This window comes from Sinohyriopsis cumingii, chromosome 13 (assembly GCF_028554795.1).
Source record: "Sinohyriopsis cumingii isolate HCF-2022 chromosome 13, ASM2855479v2, whole genome shotgun sequence".
Lineage (NCBI taxonomy): Eukaryota > Metazoa > Mollusca > Bivalvia > Unionida > Unionidae > Sinohyriopsis > Sinohyriopsis cumingii.
Window position 1 is genome coordinate 42,800,705 of NC_142973.1, and position 21,116 is coordinate 42,821,820.

Here is a 21,116-nt window from a genome sequence, read left to right on the forward strand (position 1 = left end):
ACAGGCATGCCGAAATATGCCTTGTAGGCCTCACACATCTTAGTAGATGGTTCCACGGAGTACTTTTTCGCTCTTTTCATGATAAATTGACCGCAGACATAGCAAATTGCGTCTGCTGGGTACTTGCAGCCTTTTGATGCCATCTCAGAGAAATGATGATATGTTTCCATTGAGGCAACTGGAACTAAAATGAACTAGTGGGCTTAAGGCCCCTGTATTTATATTGCTATTTATATTACTGGAAAGTTCTAGAAGTTACTCCAAGTTAACTCAGCACTGAATATATCTGGAATGTTCATGAAAACAGGTAAATTTCAAAATATCACTGTCCTGGTCACAAAAGCAAATTTTTATGTGAATAATAGCCATTTTATATACTTTTTAGGCATAAGCAATTACGAAATAACACTTACTACCCAGGAACAAAAAAAAATGTGTTACACGGTGTTAATAGTCATTAAATAATCTAGGCTGAATTACGAATCAGCGAGAATGGTGCAGAACTAAAATTGTCTAAAATCGACTACAAGAATCGTAATAAATTAATTGTTCATCACTGAGTGCGAGCGAAGCTTGAACAAATCGATTTATTGGAACAGCACCAGTATAGAAACGTATCTGATGAATGAAAAGTTCACTGCACAGCCAAGGTTCTGTATACATGATCATGATGACCAAACCTGAGAGATATTTACGCCAGCATTTCCTTTCGAGCAATCTAATGTATTTGTGATTTTTGGGGGGCTTTAACGCCATTCACAGAACGTTATTAAGTCATATATGGCGGCCAGTAATATTGGTCGAGGAAGCTCAGGGAAAACCCAGGGAGAACCACCGACCCACAAGAGGCTACTGTTAAACACGTTCTCACATATCCACGTTGGTCGAGCAGTGATTGGAACTTACGAGGGCAAAGGTGACCTAACAGTTATCAGTAAATTCGAGCGCCTTAGACCATTTGGTCACCCAGGGCCGCGTTTTAGATGTAACGGCATTGGAATCATTTGCCGTTAATCATTTGCAATGTCTGGGGGAAAAATTCGAAAAAGAAAACTATTTTTGGGTGGGTTATTTATTTTATACAAGGAAATATACAACACTCGTGACCATACAATGTTTCCACTTCACTCGTAAAATATTTTCAAAAACGCACATATCCTCTACTAATTACATAACTTCTATGTTATTTAGGTTAACATATCAATAATAATTTGTTTCTATCTGTAACACGTATAATAAAAAATCATGACGTTACAAAAGATACCATGTAAGGCAAGAGGTAATAACCTATATATCAAAATGTTTTCAGGTTATTACATTATTTCTCACTATCGTCAGGTTATAAATATAAGCTAGCATTTGTACTCATTTCTATATTTATGAAACTAGTCGAATGATTTAAATATTTTGTTTGCCAATACCTGTAATAGATATATATTATTCAATTCGTTTTTATACATTTAATTTGAAATCAGCACTCAGGTAAGATCGTTTGGTTTAATATTTCAACACGTTTGATGGATTTCATGTCTGATTAAATTTTATTACATGCCGTAATGAATCATGGCCTTAAAGAGATTATGTGATAAACAATATTAATCACGTCAGAAAGCAGACGGACGTACAGCCTGATGCGTACAATAACACAAAGGTAGGATACTTTAAATACAATATGACGAGGAAACAAAGGTCAAAACAACTGAGAAAAAAATCAACTTTATTTAACTGCGACACGACGATAATAGAGAAAACTGTTAAACATATACATGTCTAATATTCACGCTATAATAATGCTACTGACATCTGGCGGTTAGACATAACTGTTTAGAAAACAGACGATCACCCCCTTAAGTGGAGTATTTGAAAACTTCTGGAAATAACTGTATGATAACAACAGAGCAGATTACGATAAGGGCATTCCAGTTAAACTACATAAATAATATGCATCCACTATTATTGTTAATCGGTGTAATAAGGTAAGTAATATATAACTTCATGCATATATACCAATTATATAGGAATCCAACAGCTAACCCGTACAGTTGACCATGCAATCAATAATCACACTTTGTTTAGTAATGTCTACTTAATGTTACTATATATATATAATGAAATCAATATTGAAGATGAAGTTTATAAAATATTGATGGAAAGTCTTCTATGTTCGTCGATAAAAAGGAAGGTTGTCCTCTTGTTTTACATCCTCTGTAAAAAAAAGGAAGAACAACTGATTGAAAATGTTAAAGACCACAGGAAATAATTGTCACACACATGCATACACACGCATATACATGAATCAAGACCATCCACACATGCATACACACGCATATACATGAATCAAGACCATCCACACATGCTCATTTGGCTAAGTTATAACTAAGACGGATACTCGCACAAAGACATACATTTACAATTTTTGCGTTGGATTTTGCATGAAGAACATTTTTTAACATAACTAATCATAGAAACTGAGTGACAATTTCCGCAAGAGTATTTGAAGGAATGAATTATATTAACCAACGAGAGTATAATAAAAGATACACCATGTTTCTACTATGTGTTTTATAATACTGTATAAAGAAGCTTGCTGAAGATATGCTGAGTCGCACTCAGTTAATCAGGTACAAAACAACACATCTTTTGGTCACAACGACTTTGGCCTTTAGACTACAAAAGCAATAAGTTCGTGTCTCTCCCCAAGGAGAAACCGTTTATAAAGTTTGTTGACTGAAGAAGGTTTAGGTTTGGAAAAAGGTGATCACGTAGAAGAAATTTTCCGTCTATCACGTACATGTTTGGTTCTTGAGAATGAAAATGGTGAAAGAATGAGCTAGAAAGGCGGGTCAAATTTAATTGATTACTCGCATCACTGGTGCAAAGCTAGTATTTCTTCACTGGTACTGAGTGTTTCAAGTTATCGAAACACTCGCAGCGTGTCAAGTCTTTCTATGACCAGTCAATGGACTTAGAATGGCTGTCATGTGCCTCTTTGAGAACTACTTTAAAAGAAGAACTTGAAATTTAAAAATCTGTAATAATTTTTTTTTATGAAAGCCATGATCGCTCAAGTGTATGCAACTGTTACGAAATATGCTTATGTTTGACGACGGGTGGGGTGCATTTTGAAGCTTCAAGTCAAATAGGCTATTCAGTGTTCTATTTGTCAAGAATATTTTACACAATTTAACATCGATTTTGAAACTGAAATGGGCAGTATTTCGACCAAAATAAAGCAAGTGTTGTATTTACGTATACTGACAGAGTGCGTACATACATAAAAAAAAAGGCGAAGAGTTAATACCAATGACATTATGAATGCAAATTTTGATCATATATTTGAAGAACTGTATCATTTTAACCATTTAGGTATATTTTAAAGTGTACAGAACTGTAGAATCTAAAATCTTTTAGTTTATAAGACAAAATATTAACTATTTTTGGAAATGTTTATCTTCCTGAAGACTTAGCAATATCTTTACAACATTCAAAAGACATTTGTCTTTAAGAACTTTATATTTGCATTTATTTGTGAAGGATTTATCATATTCAAGTTCATCGCAATTTTTTCAAATATATATTTTAGAGCTAAGCACTGTACATTTAATCGACACTGTATAGCTATTGTCCTGACGTCGATTCAGAGCTGAGTTTATTTCTGAGAGGGAGTAATTTCGTCCCTCTGTTTTCGAAGAGAAGATGGTTCCAAATACCATCAAAAATTTATAATCATCTTGCTACATTAGCAATGACAATTTCAGAATTACCTGTTCGGATGAATGAATATTTCCAGCAATATTGTTCCTCTCCCCGTAATATAAGTCTCCGTTTCTGTAGCTAACACGGGTCTTATGGATGCCACACAACGACTTCACTTCTAAAGGATCATCCCGTTTCTTGTTTCCACATGGTTCTGGTAATGTGTATACGCTCTCAATTGTACTGCCTTTGTTCTTTTCATGGGTTCTTAACCTTGAGACTCTACCTTGATTAGATTCTTTGACTTTTGTTTTCGAGTCTTTATTTTCTGTGCTGGCTGCTTTAGATCTATTGTGCGGCTCTATCAAAGGCTTAGGATAACAAGTACTTTTAGCCCTCACAGGACTTAATTTCCCTTTGCCATTCATTTTTGTAGGACTTGAAGGACTGTGACTCATCCTTGTGTCCACCCTTGAGTTGTTTTTAACGACGGTCTTAGAGTTTTTGAAGATGGTTACCTTTGATTTCGTTTTATTTTGTGCTGAGTGTCTTTCTGTGCTTGCTTTCGACGATGGAGGGATATTATGTGTCTTATGTGTACACGTTTCCTTTACGGATTTGCCTCTCGAAGGGGTTTGTCTTGGCCTTGAATGTTCTAAAGGGGTCAAGGACACTGACCTGAAACCAGTTGATGTGCTAGAGATTGGCCTTGGATCTTCTGAAGGCGTCACGGATGCTGACCACAAACCAGTCGATGTAAAAGAGGTTACTCTCAGCGGACTTGTATTTACATCACAATTCACTGGAATGTTGGGCGTTGTTCCCACTGGTTTACGATGTTTTGGCGGGGGGCTGGATTTCGATCTAGATCTGGTCTGATTATGGACAGATGAGTTTGAGACAATATCCTTCCTTGAACTTTTCGTTTTTGGACTATTCGGCTTTCTTTGCAAACTCCCTTTATCTTTTTTTTGGATAGATTTTACACCCTTGTTATTGACCTGATCTTGATTCTGACCTTGTCTTTCCGAAGCCTGTCTAGCGTTTGTGGAAGGTTTTTCACTCACAATTTGGGATAAAAGTTCAAAGTTCTCTTTCTTTTTCCTGCTTGCTATATCTAAATAAGATGCAGTGGTATCTGGACTGGATGGATCCTTCCCAGTCGACGTTTCCGATAACTCTCCAGTATTTACTGTTGACATGGACATTTGTCTGTTGGTATTTTTATCAACTAAAGCACTAACATCTGATTTGACAGTATAATTATCACGGTCTTCAACAACATCTGATTTTGAGATCACCATATCTGAATTTAGTGAAGAACCATGCACATCATATTTAGTTTCAGCATCACTCAGTTGCTCAGACAGTTTGAGAAGAACGTTTTGAATGAGGGAACTTACAGCAGATGACGAAACAGATACTTCACTTGTAAAATTCTCTGGAATTAATGCGGTATCAGAACTTTCTGACTCTCGCCTCAATCCAAGAACAGCTAATTGTGCTGAGATTTTTTCCAGGTTGTGTTCTTCAATACCATTTTCCTCAATTTTGGAAATAGCATTGTTTAGCATTTCAAGAACCTTTTCGGTGTTTGGTACGACATCCGAAGATGTCTCCATCTCTTCAGGGGGATCTTTCAATTGGTAGCTTGTCAGAACATGGACTAGGGATGCAAGGTCCTGTTCACCAAGGCTTTTGTTTTCTACAAGTAATATTGTTGTCTTCAGTGCCTCTATCACAATACCCTTTATCTCTCTCTTATGCGTTTTTAGACTAGGTCTACTTGCATACCTCACAGGTTTTTCAGTAAGAGCATCTTTGATTGAATCTAGAATGTAAGTTTCCAGTCTTTGTGACTGGTCACGTGACATGTTTTCCTGTTTGGAAAGTTCTTCATGGAATTCTGCTATGACAATTTGTAATACCTCTGAAATGTACGCTGCTGTCTCCGCACTCGGCGAATCATGCAAAGATGTGTCACTTCTACTCTTTACCTCCAGTTTTGGAAGAATTCCAACTTCATGCATTAAACGTTTGTCTTGCAGATCTTCAACAATTGTTTGCAGTGTTTGGAGAACATAGTCCTGAACTTCACATGATATTTCGGGCGAGGACTTATCGTTTTGGTCATTGTCTCTGGAGAAAACAGATCCTTCAAAGCGGAAATTGGAGATAATATTGTGCAACGTCTCCAAAACAAGATCTTCTACTTCTTTGGATCTCACAGGTGACAGACATGGACTTCTTTGAAATGAGGACACACTATGACTTTGTAAAGAAAAGTATGCTGTAGATTTTTCAGATTTTTCCGTTTCTTCCGTCTGCATTATTTTTGCCGAGCGCGCTCTTGCTTGACTTGCCGCTCTGTCGAACTCCTGCCTACTCATGTGTCCTTCTGAATTTTCCTTCGAGGGAGAAATTTCACGATTTACCCTCCGAAGAACCTCCTTCACGACAATGTCAGCTATAATAGACGATACTGACTGCAGTAGATACGGCGAGGGTTCACGACTCAGAGAATATATATGTCCCTGACGAACATCCGTCAGAACATTCTGAAGTGTAGCGCGTACAAATTTTGTCAGAATTTCGAAGCTTACGTTCACTAAAATCTCTTCCAAGGCTGCAAACGGATCGCCGAACTTGTGATTGCTATATTCCCCCAAAAAGAGGAAGGTGTCAACAATTGTTCTGAAATAGATGGAAGAGGCTTGGTTCTTTTGTATATCTGAAAGAATAATCTCCATCCGTTCCACAGCCGCTGTTTCGGTATCATTAAGAGAAAACTCATCTTCTCCGAGCATGGTCAGGAACTGCCTCGCTGAAAGATTTGAGATCTTTCCATTCTTAACTCCAATGGTGAACTCTCTCATTACGTCAGTTGTAAACTGGACAACTTGTTTTGAGGTTTTCGGCACTTCATCCACAGGTTTTCCATTAGTCGGAATTGCGAAATCTAGTTTTAAAACTTGTCCATCATATAAACTGCTTCGAATTGTATTCATTGCTGCTTTTACAAGGTTGCTAACAAATTTCGAACTTTTATCATCTGACTTTTCTTGAGATGGAGTAAAGCATTTACTGGCAATTTCTTCTTTCTCGACTCTCGACTCTATATTCTTTAGTGACGCTTTAATAAGAGTTGCAATCAGCTCTTGATCATTTTCTGGCACTTGATTATCCGACATCGACGGTGAGGGAGGAGAAAGGGCTTCCTTACCAAGCACGCCCCTATTAATACTTGATTCAATATTTCTGAGGGACGCTTTAACAACTGCCGCTATTATCTCTGAATCAATATCTTGCCTTCTATCTCCGGGTATTGACACTTGTAGAAAAGACGCGTCTTTACTTCCAAATGGCCCCTTTTCTATGCTTGACTCGCTATATTTAAGTATTGCCTTCATAGTGGCCGCGATACGATCTACATTGGTCTCCGACTTTCCATCATTAGAAATTGCCTGGGATGAAACAGAAAAGTCGTTCCTAACAAGACGCCCCTTTTCGTGGCTTGACTCAATATTTCTGAGTGTTGCTTTGAAAAGAGCTTTAATAATCTCTGAATCAGTCTCTGATATTTTCTCAGATTTTTCCTGGGATTTAATAGAAAAGCTTTTGAAATCTAGCTGCCCTCTGTTGATTCTCGACTCAATATTTTTAAGTGATGACTTGGCAAGTGTTGTGACAAGCTCTCTATCAGCCTCTTGCACTTTGTCATCTGATGTCACTTGGTGTGGGCTACATATGTCTTTTATTTCAAATTGTCCTTTCTCTATTCTAGACTGTACATTTTTGATTGAAGTTTTAATAAGAGCGACGATAACGTCTGAATCAATCTCTGATCTTCTATCCGATGATGTTGCAAGGGAGGGGATAGAAAAATCTCTCATGTCAAGATTTCCCTTTTCGATGCTAGATTCAATATTTCTGAGTGTTTTTTTAATCAGAGCTGATAAAAGCTCTGAGTCCGTCTCTGATCTTCTGTCCTCCAATTTTTCCTGGATAGACAAGTCAGTAATGTCAGACTGTCCCTTTTCAATGCTCGACTCCATATTTCTTAGTGATGTTTTGACAAGAGTTGCAATAAGCTCTCTGTTGGTCTGTGGTTCTGTATAAGTTGATACTGCTTCGCGTGGGTTAGAAAAATATTTTATTTCCAACTGACCTTTCTCGGTGCTTGACTCCATATTTCTTAGTGATGTTTTGATAAGAGCTGCAATAAGCTCTCTGTCGGGATCTTGATCTGTATCAAATGATACTTCTTGGCGTGGACTAGGAAAGTCTTTTATTTCCAACTGCTCTTTCTGGGTGGGAGACTCAATATTTCTTAGTGATGTTTTGATTAGAGTTGCAATAAGCTCTCTATCGGGATCTTGCTCCTTATCAAACGATACTGCTTCACGTGGACTAGAAAAGTCTTTTATTTCCAACTGCCCTTTCTGCGTGGTCGACTCAATATTTCTTAACGATACTTTAATAAGAGCTGCAGTAAGCTCTCTACTGAGGTCTTGCACTGTTTCAACTGATACCTCTTGGGGTGGACTAGAAAAGTCTTTCAATTCTGACTGTCCTTTCTCGGTGCTTGACTCAATATTTCTGAGAGAGGCTTTAATAAGTGCTGCAATAAGATCTGAATCAGACTCTGACATTCTATCAAATGATGTTGCCATGGATGGTATAGAAAAGTCTTTGCTATCCACCTGCCCCTTCTGAATGCTTGACTCAATATTCCTGAGTGTTGCTCTGATAAGAGCTGTTACAAGCTCTGAGTCCGTGTCTGATCTTTTGTCTGATGTTGCCTGCGATGGTACAGAGACCTCTTGTCTACCAAGCTGCGCATTCTCGTCGCTCGATTCGATATTTCTAAGAGTTGCTTTGATCACATTTAAAATTTGCTCTGAATCAGTCACATAATTTACATCTCCTGATATAAAATGGGATGGAATAGAGAATTCTTTAAGGTCAATCTGCCCCTTCTCGACTCTTGACTCAATATTTCTGAGGGATGTTTTGAGAAGAGCTGAGATTAGCCCTCTGTCCGTCTCTGGATCTTGAGCATGTAACACTTTATGAGGTTGAACACAATATTCGTTCATGTCAATCTGCCCGTTCTGTATTCTCGACTCAATATCTAGGAGTGATTGTTTAAGACGTGTAGTAATACCCTCTCTATCAGTTTCAAGCCGCGAATCATCAGATACATGTTTAATCTCGAACTGGCCCTTCTCTATTCTCGACTCAATATGTCTAATTGATGATTTGATAAGAGCAGTAATTACCTCCGAATCAATACCTACCCTTTCATCATATGATGATGTCATGGATGGAACAGAAAAGTCTTTTTTGTCAAGCATCCCCTTATCAATGCTTGATTGTATATGTTTTAGTGTTGATGTAATGAGAACTGAGATAAGCCCAGAATTAATGTCTGAATTTACTTCATCCGATGTTGCCATGGAGGGAATAGAGAAGTCTTTGTCCTCAAGGCGCCCCTTCTCGATGCTTGCCTCAATATTTCTAAGTGTTGTTTTAATGAGAGTTTCAATACACCCTGAATCAACTTCTGAGATGTTGTCGTCTGATATTTCCTGTTTTGGAACAGAAATGTCTTTCTCGTCCGTCTGTTCCTTTTCAGCTTTCAACTCAATACTTCTGCCTGATGCTTTAGTAACGATTGCAATATGCTGTCCATCATTCTCTTGGCTCCTTTGATCTGAGATTGGTTGTGGTGGAATATGCAGGTCATTAATATCAAGTTTCCCCGTCTCGACTGTTGGCTCGATGTTTTGAAGTGATGTTTTTATGAAAGCTGTCATATCTCGAGAATTAATTTCAAGTCCCCTATCTTCTGATGTTGCCAAAAATGGTTCAGAAAGTTCTTTCATGCCAAGCTGACTCTTCTGGATAGGCAACTCATTATTTCTAAGTGTGGTGTTCATAGAAGCTACGATACGTTTTGAATCAGTTTCTGTTATTTCACTTGTTGTTACCATGGATGGAATAGAAAAGTCTTTTCTCACAATATGTCCCTTATTGATGCTTGACTCAATATTTTTGAGTGTTGTTTTAACAAGAGCCGAGATGAGTTCCGAATCGGGTTCTGAAATATCTTCCAAGGTTTTCATGGAAGAAAGAGAAACGCTGTCATTGTCCAACTGCCCCTTTTCGATGCTGGACACAACATTTCTGAGTACTGCTCTAATAAAGGCTGAGATAGCCTCTGATTCAGTCTCTAAGCTTGTTGCCTCAGATGATGTTTTGGATCGAACAGAATGTTCTTTACTTTCAATTTGCTTCCTTTCGATCTTCGAAGCCACATTTCTGAGTGTTTCTCTAATGCTAATCTCAATATCTCTGAGTGTTAGTTCCATGAGAGCAGATATAAGCTTTGAATCAATCTCTGGTTTTATTTCCTTCGATATCGTCAAGGAAGGGTTAGGAAAGTCTTTCTTTTCATCCCGCCCCTTCTCGATGCTCAACCCAAGGACTCTGGGTATTTCCTGAGTGTCATCTGGAATAAGTTCTGGCTTGGACTTTGAAACTATATCATCTGATACTACCGTGGATGGAATAGAAAAGTCTTTATCGTTGAACCTCCCTTTCTTAATGCTCAACTCAATGTTTTTTATCGTTGCTCTGATAAGATCTGATATAAGTTCTGAATCGGGTTCTGATATTGGTTTGCTGGGAAGCGACTCCTTCGAATACTCTCGTAAAATGAAATATTGGTAGTTTTGTAGAATAATGCTGAATATTCTTTGTGCATCATTAAATTGCAGTTTGTCTCTCTTTAGACACTCTGTGATTTTTTTTATAGTTTTTTCAAATTCATGTTCACCAGAAAAATTAAATATGAATTCACTCGGTTGTGCGGTACTTTCACTAATCATGGACATGACATCAGCTGCCACGGAAGATAACATTTTAAAGGGCAAACTTTTAGCATCAAGTTCCTTTGTGATATCATTGATCAAAAGTCGTACGATACTGCTTATATTGGAGCCGCTGTGAGAAGACAAAGTTGGCGGGTTGGACGACAAGGACTCTGGTCTTGTCCCCGCCAAAATGTCCCTGTTTATACATCGGAGTACATGGGCCACAGCATCACTAGCGGCTTTTGATACTGAAGACTTTGATGACAGGCCATCAGTTTGGCTTGAACTTTGCCAGTCCCTTACTTTCATTACTGATTTTGTGATCTGCACTAAAGAAGGCGTGTCAATTTTTCCACAGTCAATTTCCTCTTCGAGTGTTTGTATCAGGTCTGGAGCGACCCCATCAGCATCCTTGTCTAAAGATATGGATAAAACTGGAGCTGGCTGCCGTGATCCGGTACCTTGTAATAATAACTTCTGGCCGCATTCAAAAAGACTAAGTCCGATTACTTTTGCTTCATCCTCGCTTAGTGTACCCGACTCTAAATCTTGCATGATCTTATCGATGTAGTTCAGCAAAAGTACACTTTCGTTGCATTTCCCAGTCGGAGTCTTTTTATCTTTTATACTATCCGCCATAGCTGACCCCAGTTCTTCCATGTCCTTCTCAGTAAAGTCCCCACACTGGACTCTGTATGATACACGATGTAAGACGCTCTTAAGAAAATTTGACAATGCACATACCAGTGTGGTGGAGTCCTTATGCTTCTGAAGAGATCGATAAGTCATCATCAAGGTATCCGTTATTTCGTTTAGTTTCGAATTTTCCAGATTACCGACTGCCATTTCATCTCTTACTTTCCAAAGTACATCTTTTACAGATATGTCTGCCACAAAAGATGAATCTGATTTTAATGGGGATATCGCGAGATCAGCAACAGTCGATGCGAACGACTTTAATTGGGCAGGACTTAGTTCCCCTGTTTGAATTATTCTGATTATCGATTCTATATCTTCCCCTTCAACATCATTTTGGATTTCGGCATCATGTTCATAAGCAAAAATCTTCAAATATTTGAGAATATCGAGAAGAACATTTTGAAGTGCTCCTCTTTCCATATCATCTTCAGTAGCCATATCAACAGCCGTATCGTCTACATGTGGATTAATGCCTTCATTCATTTCTTTTTTCTGTAAATCAGACGTGTCCTTTAGTATCACATCTTTTTCAGTACATCTTGTCAGGTCAGTAGGCGATGTTGCAGATAGAATCAAATTCAAGTTTGTGGAAGGTACTAACATCTCTATCTGCTTTAGAGCACTAGTCTCAATGCTAGGCACAGATTTTTTTGAAATCATTTGGTCTGTCACACTGGTCACTTCTCTCGACAGATCCGTGACATGACCTTCGTACAAAGACGGCGGTGAATACTTAAGGATATTGTAAGAGTAGACAATGGAAATAACTATCTGGAAAAGATTTTGTGTCTCTAATTCACCATTTTGTAGGCGTTGAAGAACAGTTTGAAGAACGCTATGAAGATCCTGGACATCTTTATCTGAAATTATATCCATCGTCTCTTCCTTTATGGATTTCGCTAGGGTCTGCATCTGTTCCTTGGTCAGAGTTTCTTCTTCAAGGTCTTTTATCAGATTCTTCAACATTTCGAGAATAAAATTGTCCAATACCACATCTGAACATGCTGGTGATATGTCCTCTTCGTCTCTTGCCGAAATTGATCTACTTGTCTCATCAACATATTCCTTGAGTTCAGTTTCACTTACTGGTGTCGAGGCACACTCACGTGAGACTTCTTGATCCTTCTTTTTTCTCATTTCTAAGGCTGAAATGGTCAGCGCAACTACGTCTTCTTGTTCGACAATACCCGATTTAAATTCTTCCAAAATTTTCTCAAGAGTAAATTTTACCATCTCATTGGCAATATAGGATGATGATGTGGATATGATGTTCTCCTCTGAAGATTCATCTCTCTCAGTGACCACGTCGAGATCTCTTCCTTTACGACCTTCCGCTGCTTGGATTATATCCAGTGAGTACGAAGCCAACTTCATTATTTCGTCATTGGAAAGACGCTTGTTGTCTAGGTCGCTTAGCAGACGCAGAAGAAGAGCTTCCACAAACCGTGCAGACGTGAACTCGGCTTCAAAGAGAGGAGATCCAAGGATAGCCTCCGCCTCAAGTTTTTGGATCTCAAGTCGTGAAGCACAGGGAGTCAGAACGTGCTCTGAGACGGGACGCCGCATGAGAAGGAAGTCCTGTTCGCAGTACTCGGGCGTGGGAAGCATTATCTCTTCGGTCATCTCCCGAAACCGCACAGATGGACTGAGGCTAATTTCAGCTGGAAGCAGATTTTACTATCAGTAACCATTATTATTCATCCAAAACAAGACTATGGTTACAACGAAAGAAATCCATGTATACTATTACAGGTCATGATCATGCCAATGAAGAAAAATAACGTGTAAATTTAAAAAACAACAACACAATAACAACACACACTCACCGAAGAATACGTATACTAGACTCAGCTCTACATATTCCCTTTTTGTGTAGCTGTAAACACAATTCTTCCATTCCTTTAAGTTGCGTTCAATCAGACACAGGAGCCGCAAATACTATATTGTTTATCTAAGTCTGCCAAGGGTCGATGTAAAAAGAAGTGGATCAACGATTCTTGACTAGTGAAGATGAGTTTAAACTTAATCAGGCATAGTAAACAAGAAATGAAAGTTTACATTTTCTTCAGCAAGGGAATACTGAGCTTGGTGCTGATTGAACTATACAGTCTAACAAATACACAAATCTACATAAATGTTTTGTTCAGAATGGCGTAAGGATACGCTTAGACTATTAAAGCAATACGTATTCTTACGCCATATAGCAGGAATTCTTTCTCCCGACTCCGAGCAAACTACGAGTGCGGTTTTGTATTTATTACATACTCCCTGATATATGCTTTCTATAATTTTGAACTGTATAACGTGAATGGAATTTTTAAAAATTGGAAGTTGTAAAAGTTCGATTTAGTCGATAAGACCCTGCTGACATGCTGACGTCGTTGCAACAGATAGTTCTAGTTTGGGCATGTGATACAGAAATAAGACTTGAACATGAGATGTTGAAAGTGTATATATGGATCCGACTTTAACTTTTCTCCCTCGACTGGTATGCATTTAAAAAGTGACTTCTTACCCGCTTTTCCCTCTTCTTCAAGCAACTTCAGATATGCCGGGAACAATTCCTGCAAAACGTGGCATGTGTTACGATAATAGCAATAACGCCATATTTAAATCAATACAAAATTATAAAAACGATTAACCCTTGTCCATATATGGTTGGATCAAAATGATGTAATTAATGTTTTTCTTGCTGCATGTTTTTAAGCAGTTTCGTTCTATTAAAGAAAATGACCGGATAATAGTTAACGTAATTATAATTGTAAAAGGTACGTGACATGAAAACATATGATTTTCTAATAAGGCCAACATTCCTTGAAAATAATAAGCAAAAGGACAGTGTGTTAGTCAAATCAGTGCCTTTAGCCCAATTGAAATATTTTTGCAAATTTTGCAACGATAAAAGTACATCACAAATCACAAACGTTTTACTTAATAACATAATGTGAGCCATCAGATGAAAGTTTTACATGTGAAGGATATGTCGAGATACTTAGCTTTAAGTCCGAGCCATTTCTATTGTTTATTATCATATGCAAAAATCATAATTCATACAGTAACGAACGTTCCTACTTCACTTTATGCCACTTTCTTAAACTCTTCGTTTACCATATGACAACAGTGACCTAGTGTGATTGGTCGCAACTCTCACAAGGACCATCTAAACGCGAAAAGAAACTGTGATTATATCCCCTTTTCTAAGCCCCGAATTTCCATCTTTATTCGCAATTTTACATGTTCCTCTAGCCTCGTAGTCTTTCAGAATATATCGCTGAAATAAGGCTATTTTGACCAATGGGTCATCTAAGCCATTGTATATAGTCTCTGCGCATTAGTACACACAAGTACGTTAACTGAATCCCACGTTACTTCTCCTATGACAGATTGAAATCCAGTCATACGCAAGGGTTCAAGAACTAGACTGCATGGCCGCTCCAGTGCGCATTATGGTGATGTTATCAAACGACCTAGTAACTTCATCAACCTTGTGCTCCATCACTGCAAGTAAATAATTATCTTCCTTTATCCTCCAATGTATCTGGCAAAAGCTTCCCATTCTACTATGTAGACAAATGACTGGAGCAAATGCAGGTCAAACTGAGTGTGACGCAGTTATCAAAGCGTTTGGTTTTCTTCTAGTGGTATATTACCACCAAATTTGTATCGCTATAGCAGTGGCATTATCCTCCCCAAGGGAGGTAACCCTCTTTGGGGCAGTATGAAAGTTTTAATGTCCCTGACTAGTTACAAAGAAAATATTCATAATGTTTACGTCATTTATTATTTAAATAATTGTCCAATGTTACACTAAATACCTATCAGTTTACTGACGTTAATGCCTGTTTGTCGAGTACACAAAATGTTTGTATTTTGTTAACATTGGTATATACATTTTGCAAGACACATAAGCGCTGGAAGACTGATGACAGCGGTGTTAAAAAACAGGACTTCATCGCTGTGTAAGAATGTCATGCAAACTTGACACAATGGCAGTGGCATTAGGCAGCAACACGTCATCACTGTGTTGGAATGGAACGTAAACTTGACACAGTGGCAGTGGCGTTAAACAGCTACTCTAGTTCTGACAAGGACAGTGTGTAATTCGTGTACAATAGCTTAAATACGCATTCTATTTGAAACAAATATTGTTTACAACAATGTATCGACTTAAAATTGTAAAAAATTTCACTCATATCATCAAAACAATTTCGGTGACAAGAAAACCATTAATGCAAGTTTTAACAAGTTCAGAAGAATACCTCCATAATGTCAACTCCATTTGCTACTAGGAGGATATGAAACTTTTATTTCTCTGAATCTTCCATTTAAGAAACAGGTAAAGAACACTACAACTGTCACAGCTATAATAACTACACCACCGCGATCACCATCAACAACAACAACTATTATTATTTCTGCTACTACCACCGCTACTGCTGGAGTTTATTACCCATGCGCATATGATGTTATAATTAAATATACATTTTATCCGAGAAGAGTTAAGAGTTACATCCCGTGTATCAATAATTTCAGTTTTATTTTTGCTTCGAGGACATGCACCTTTTACCAAGTGAACTTCATCTTTCTGAATTTTACATTTAAAAAATGTTAAGAACATTACTACTGCCGTAACTATTGTAACTCCACCATCGCCACCAAAAAGACAACCATAACACCACCACCAACAACTACAACAAGTGTCATTATTTTTACTATTACTACTACTACCACCACTACTACTAGAATTTAGTACCTAAGCACATAGGATGTTATACACCAATCTCATTTTGACCGAGGGAAGTAAGAGTTATGTCATATCTATCCATTTAGGGTGAATATATAGTTTGCTAATTGATCTAATATTTCATATTTTAAAGGAAAATATAGCATGTAAGAAGTGTATCTCACTTATCAGGGAAGATATGATTTTACTTAATGTACCAGTAAATCTGCTTGATATTAGCATGCATTGACAAAAATGCTTTGAGAACCGCCATTGTACTCCGAGTGACCTCTAACATTTGAAATTCTTTGATGCGTAAAAAACAAATTTAGTTGAAAAGCGCGGTTGAAGTGTCGATTCGTGTACAATAAGCATGATGTCGGTGACAGTGATACGACAGTGATGCGAACAAATTCAAATCAGTACCAACATTTTTCACTTTGGCCATGACGCTCTGGACAAGATCTTGAGCTTTTTGCCGAAGTTCTTCCTCTTCCTGCAATACAATTAAAATGACAAATTATATGTATCTTCAATCAGGTACCCAACTCCTACAACTGAATGAACACCAAATTCAAACGTGACTCACAAACTAAAGCAGTTCAATAATCTGTCAGTTTTGTCTGAGGAAAATTAGCATTATCAAGCTTTGTTCATCATTCTTTTGTGATAATGTTTCAGTGACGCACTTGAAATGTCTAGCTGCATAAGATTTCGAGATTATCTGCTGAAGCGCTATTTTTGTGCTTCAACCGATTCAGTAAGACACGGTTTGATGATTATATAACTTCTGCCAGGCATTAATGCAACAATTACTCACGGTGCCAAAAAGTGGCTGATTGCTTTGTTGGGCTTTTACCCTGGATTATGTGCGAAATAATATGTTTTCACTTCAGAAATACTTTCCAGGAATTTGCCAAATCTTTTGAAAAGACTCATTACCTTAGCCGCAGATTTGCGGTATAGATCAAATATGCAGTTTTCTTATTGTTGCAAGAAGCACTTAACCAAATGAATTGAAACAAAACAGACGAAAATATACCGCCAAAGAGATCTTGACCTTGTCTGACTGTTCCAGACACAGCTCAATAAAACCAGCATTTACTCTGTTCATATGACATTGAGAAGCAAGTGTTAATGAATGTCAATTGCCTTGTATTCCTAACTGATCTGTGTCCGAAAAACGCTACATGTACACTACGTAGTTATCCAAATATTCCTTTATTACCATCGTTTCGTGACAAGCGTAACAGCAGCTGCCTTTTTCAACGTGATAATCACATGTCTGTGTAAAGGGGCGCAGAGCATATTTCAGAGAGAGGGGATGTTCAAAGTCTACCATCGATCACTGTAAGTGACATCATATGCCAGTACGTAATACAACTGAAGATTCTACACACACACACACACACACACACACACACACACACACACACACACACACACATATATATATATATATATATATATATATATATATATATATATATATATATATATATATATATATATATATATATATATATATATATATATATATATATATATGTATGTATGTATGTATGCAATTACTGCTAAGCGACAACTACACGTGTGCGTATGTAAGCTTTTAATGTAAAGCGATCACTATGTGAGTGTGTGTAGGCTGTAACTGATAAACGACCACTAAACATGCGTATGTAAGTTTTTATGCTAAGCGACCACTACACATGTGCGTATATAAGCTGTTAATGTTAAGCGATCACTACACATGTATGTATTATATAGGATGTTACTGCTAAGCGATCACTAAACGTGTGTGTATGTAGGCTGCTACTGCTAAGCGACCACTACAAAGGCATATACAAGCTGTTATGCTAAGCCACCACTACATGTATGTGTGTATAGACTGTTAATGCTAAGTGACCACTATACGTGTATGTATATAGGCTGTTAATACTAAGCGACCACAACACGTGTGTATTGTAGTCTGTGACTACTGAGCGACTACTACACGTGTAGGCTGTTATTTCTACGCAACTACTGCATGGAAAAGATCCATTCTGCTTTATGGCGCAATGCTAACCGAGAAGAGCAGGAAGAAAACGCGAGTCATTTATTTATTTTGAAGCTACACTCAATGCACTTTTTGTTGTTGTTTTAGACCAAGCCATACAAGTGCACTCTCTATGCAATAAAAACTTTCTGTATTGTCTCGACATGGCAGAGACAAACGTTGCGGTAAATGTGAATCGGTAGTATATACGCTAGTCTTCATCGGGTAACTATGGGACGGCAAAGCAAATAATCTGAAGCCTTTATTTTTACCGCGAAATCGTTATGTTATTTCGTTACTATTGTGTACTTTTGTTATACACTTATATTTGTTGGGGGAAGGATTACGTATTGACGTGTCACCAAAAGTCGTGGAACACAACATTACCACCCGTCCGTGAACAATTACCCGAGGTAGGCTATCTATGTAATCCATTATAAAACACCGGTGCATAAATCCGCCGTCATGACAGACCTTTTGACATGCTGAATGTGCACAACATCCAAACTTTGTCACATCCTCAATTCAGCCCAGACTTCTTCCAAACGATTCACTGAGGAGCGGACAATCAGAAAGAAACATTGCGTTTGGAATTGCAGTTTTCGAGCGTGTGAACAACGTACCAAAAGTTATATACCAACTGGCATTCAATTAATGGAACTAAAAAAGTGTACAAAGGTGCATGGGGATACGCTGACGTTCTGTTCACTAATAAAGAATTTTGTTGCATAGCGCAATAAATTTTGAAAACCCTTGTACTACTAGCTAAGCTTTACGCGGTTGACGCACTTTATTATGAGACTGTACACAATTTAGACTAAAGGAGAATGATAGAAATATAAAACTAGATATCAAGCATCAGTCTATGTCGAGACAGACTGATGCTAAATATATTTTTCTCGCTTGTTACAAGGAGACTGGATGAAGATGACCTACAAACTTTCCATCGAGTTCACAAGCAAATTAGGGCATGATATAAGGCACGAGGTTCTGGAAAGTGTCCCCATATGCATGATTTTGTCTGACAGGAATAGTTACAAACATGAACTTTTTAAAGAGTTGTAAGGAGACAGGAATAAGAAAGGGCACGACAATTAGACGAAATAGAAACGTCCTTTTCAGTTCGAGTAGTTCGTGAATACACAGTTCGGGCTCACTTTATATATGACCATTGTCAATCACCTTTGTCCTTCACCACTATCTTATTGACCGCCTAGTGGTTAGAGCGTTCGCCTCGGATGCGAGAGGTCGCGGGTTTGAACCCCGGCCGAGTCATACCAAAGACTTTTTTTTAAAAAAGCGAGGCACTAATAGGTGCCTCGCTTGGCACTCAGCATTAATAGGTTAGTGTTAGGACTGGTCGGCCTGGTGTCAGGATAATGTGACTGGGTGGGATATCATGCTACATGTCTGCGGAATGATGCCCCAGTGATAGACATCACTATAAGCTGTCACACTGGAGTCATCGTAGCGATACGACTGAATTTTTTTAAAGCTACGTTAAAGCTATCTTATTACAGTCACTACAAACTACTAAACCATAGTCTTTTCACGCTGGCGAAGGCTACTGAGTCAGAATTGTTTTTAAACAATTTTTAAATATAAGTTTCTGAGACAGCTAATTTTGATAAATTGTTTTAAGGTAACATAGCCAGCGTCTTTCATAACTTTGTGAACGCTACTATGTCATTATTTTAAAATATAAAATTGTAAAGATCTTTAAGCCATCACTTTTCCTGTTATAATAACTACTTTTTAATAGATTATGTAGACGGTTATTATAATGTTTCCTTGAAAACTAAACCATGGATTCCATTATATAATGATTAGACTAAGACAAAGACAACATCAATACCAGATGGATTTCATTCTTTAGTAATGCATATAAAAGGTCAATGAGCGAATCGCTGTTAACAAGGGCAACATCAATACCAGATGGTTTTCATTCTTTAGTAATGCACATGAAAAAGTCAAAGGGAATTGCTGTTCACGACGACAACATCAATGCCATATAGTTTTCATTCTTTTGAAATGCACATGAAAAAGTCAAAGAGGGAATTGCTGTCAACAATGACTACATTAATACCAGATGGTTTTCATTCTTTAGTAATGCACATGAAAAAGTCAAAGAGGGAATTGCTGTTCACGACGACAACATCAATGCCATATAGTTTTCATTCTTTTGAAATGCACATGAAAAAGTCAAAGAGGGAATTGCTGTCAACAACGACAATGAAGAAAACATACAGACTGAATGTCAACAGCATATCGCTAGAGTTTCAATAATTAAGCGGTCTATATAAACAATTACAACACGTTATATGTGCTGACATCTACATTTTCCTGTTAGGTGATCATCTGCTCTCACTTTAGTAGTTGCCAGGCGAAACAGAACCTGTTCAAGAGCCTTGACGTAATGTTTCCTTATCAGTCTCTTCGTCTGTACCTGAGCAGGATGTGAAGACTTGAGGTCTTTGTTATGCTGAGTCCAATAAACAGTATTCGGTGGTGTCGTTATTATCTAAGCCGGTTTTAATGTTGGCTTGGTGGAATTATAATGCTTTTATTTTCATCATTTTGACTCGTACTTCAGTTTTTCACACCCTCTTAACAAACACATTGTATTTTTATTTTATACTCAAACTGATATGTTAGCAAAATGCATAATATAATAATGTAGCAGATTTGTTAGTGGATACCGTGTGATGTCAGCGGATTACCGTTATGTTCTACTGTACTTTGTGATTATTGGCACAAAAATAAGACAAGAACACAATTCTCCTTCCCAGTTGAAAGTAAAATAGCACTTGAAGGAAAAATAATAATTTGCAGCTTTGTCAGAATTGAAGTTTAAAAGGGGAGGCGGTCTTATTTACAGCTCGACTACGTAAGCGTCTAACCATAACTTCGAATTTCATGGTTTCAATGCTATTCGTGTTTATTGACCGACAGTAAAAACATGGTATATTGTTTCACTCTAGTGAAATATAAATATTATTTCTCTCAGGCAATCCAGCAATTCACGTCCTAGCATAAAATAATAAATGATATATCCTACATAAATGGAACCAATTGTCTGTTTCCA

General features: G+C 37.7%; 1 protein-coding gene across 2 annotated transcripts in view; it reads right to left on the reverse strand.

Annotated features, from left to right (window-relative positions):
- Positions 1–1,204: 1,204 nt before the first annotated feature.
- Positions 1,205–21,116, reverse strand: part of LOC149785301 (uncharacterized) — a 56,361-nt gene continuing 36,449 nt past the window's right edge. Inside the window, exons 10-13 of one of the 2 annotated variants that reach the window (XM_089979184.1) lie at positions 16,427–16,492; positions 13,789–13,837; positions 3,765–12,934; positions 1,205–2,205 (exon numbers count right to left, since the gene is read on the reverse strand). In XM_089979184.1, coding sequence (XP_089835310.1) covers positions 2,197–2,205; positions 3,765–12,934; positions 13,789–13,837; positions 16,427–16,492 — 9,294 coding nt within the window. In that variant the 3' untranslated portion in view covers positions 1,205–2,196. The remainder of the gene's footprint in view (positions 2,206–3,764; positions 12,935–13,788; positions 13,838–16,426; positions 16,493–21,116) is intronic. The other variant, XM_089979185.1, reaches the window with a different exon arrangement.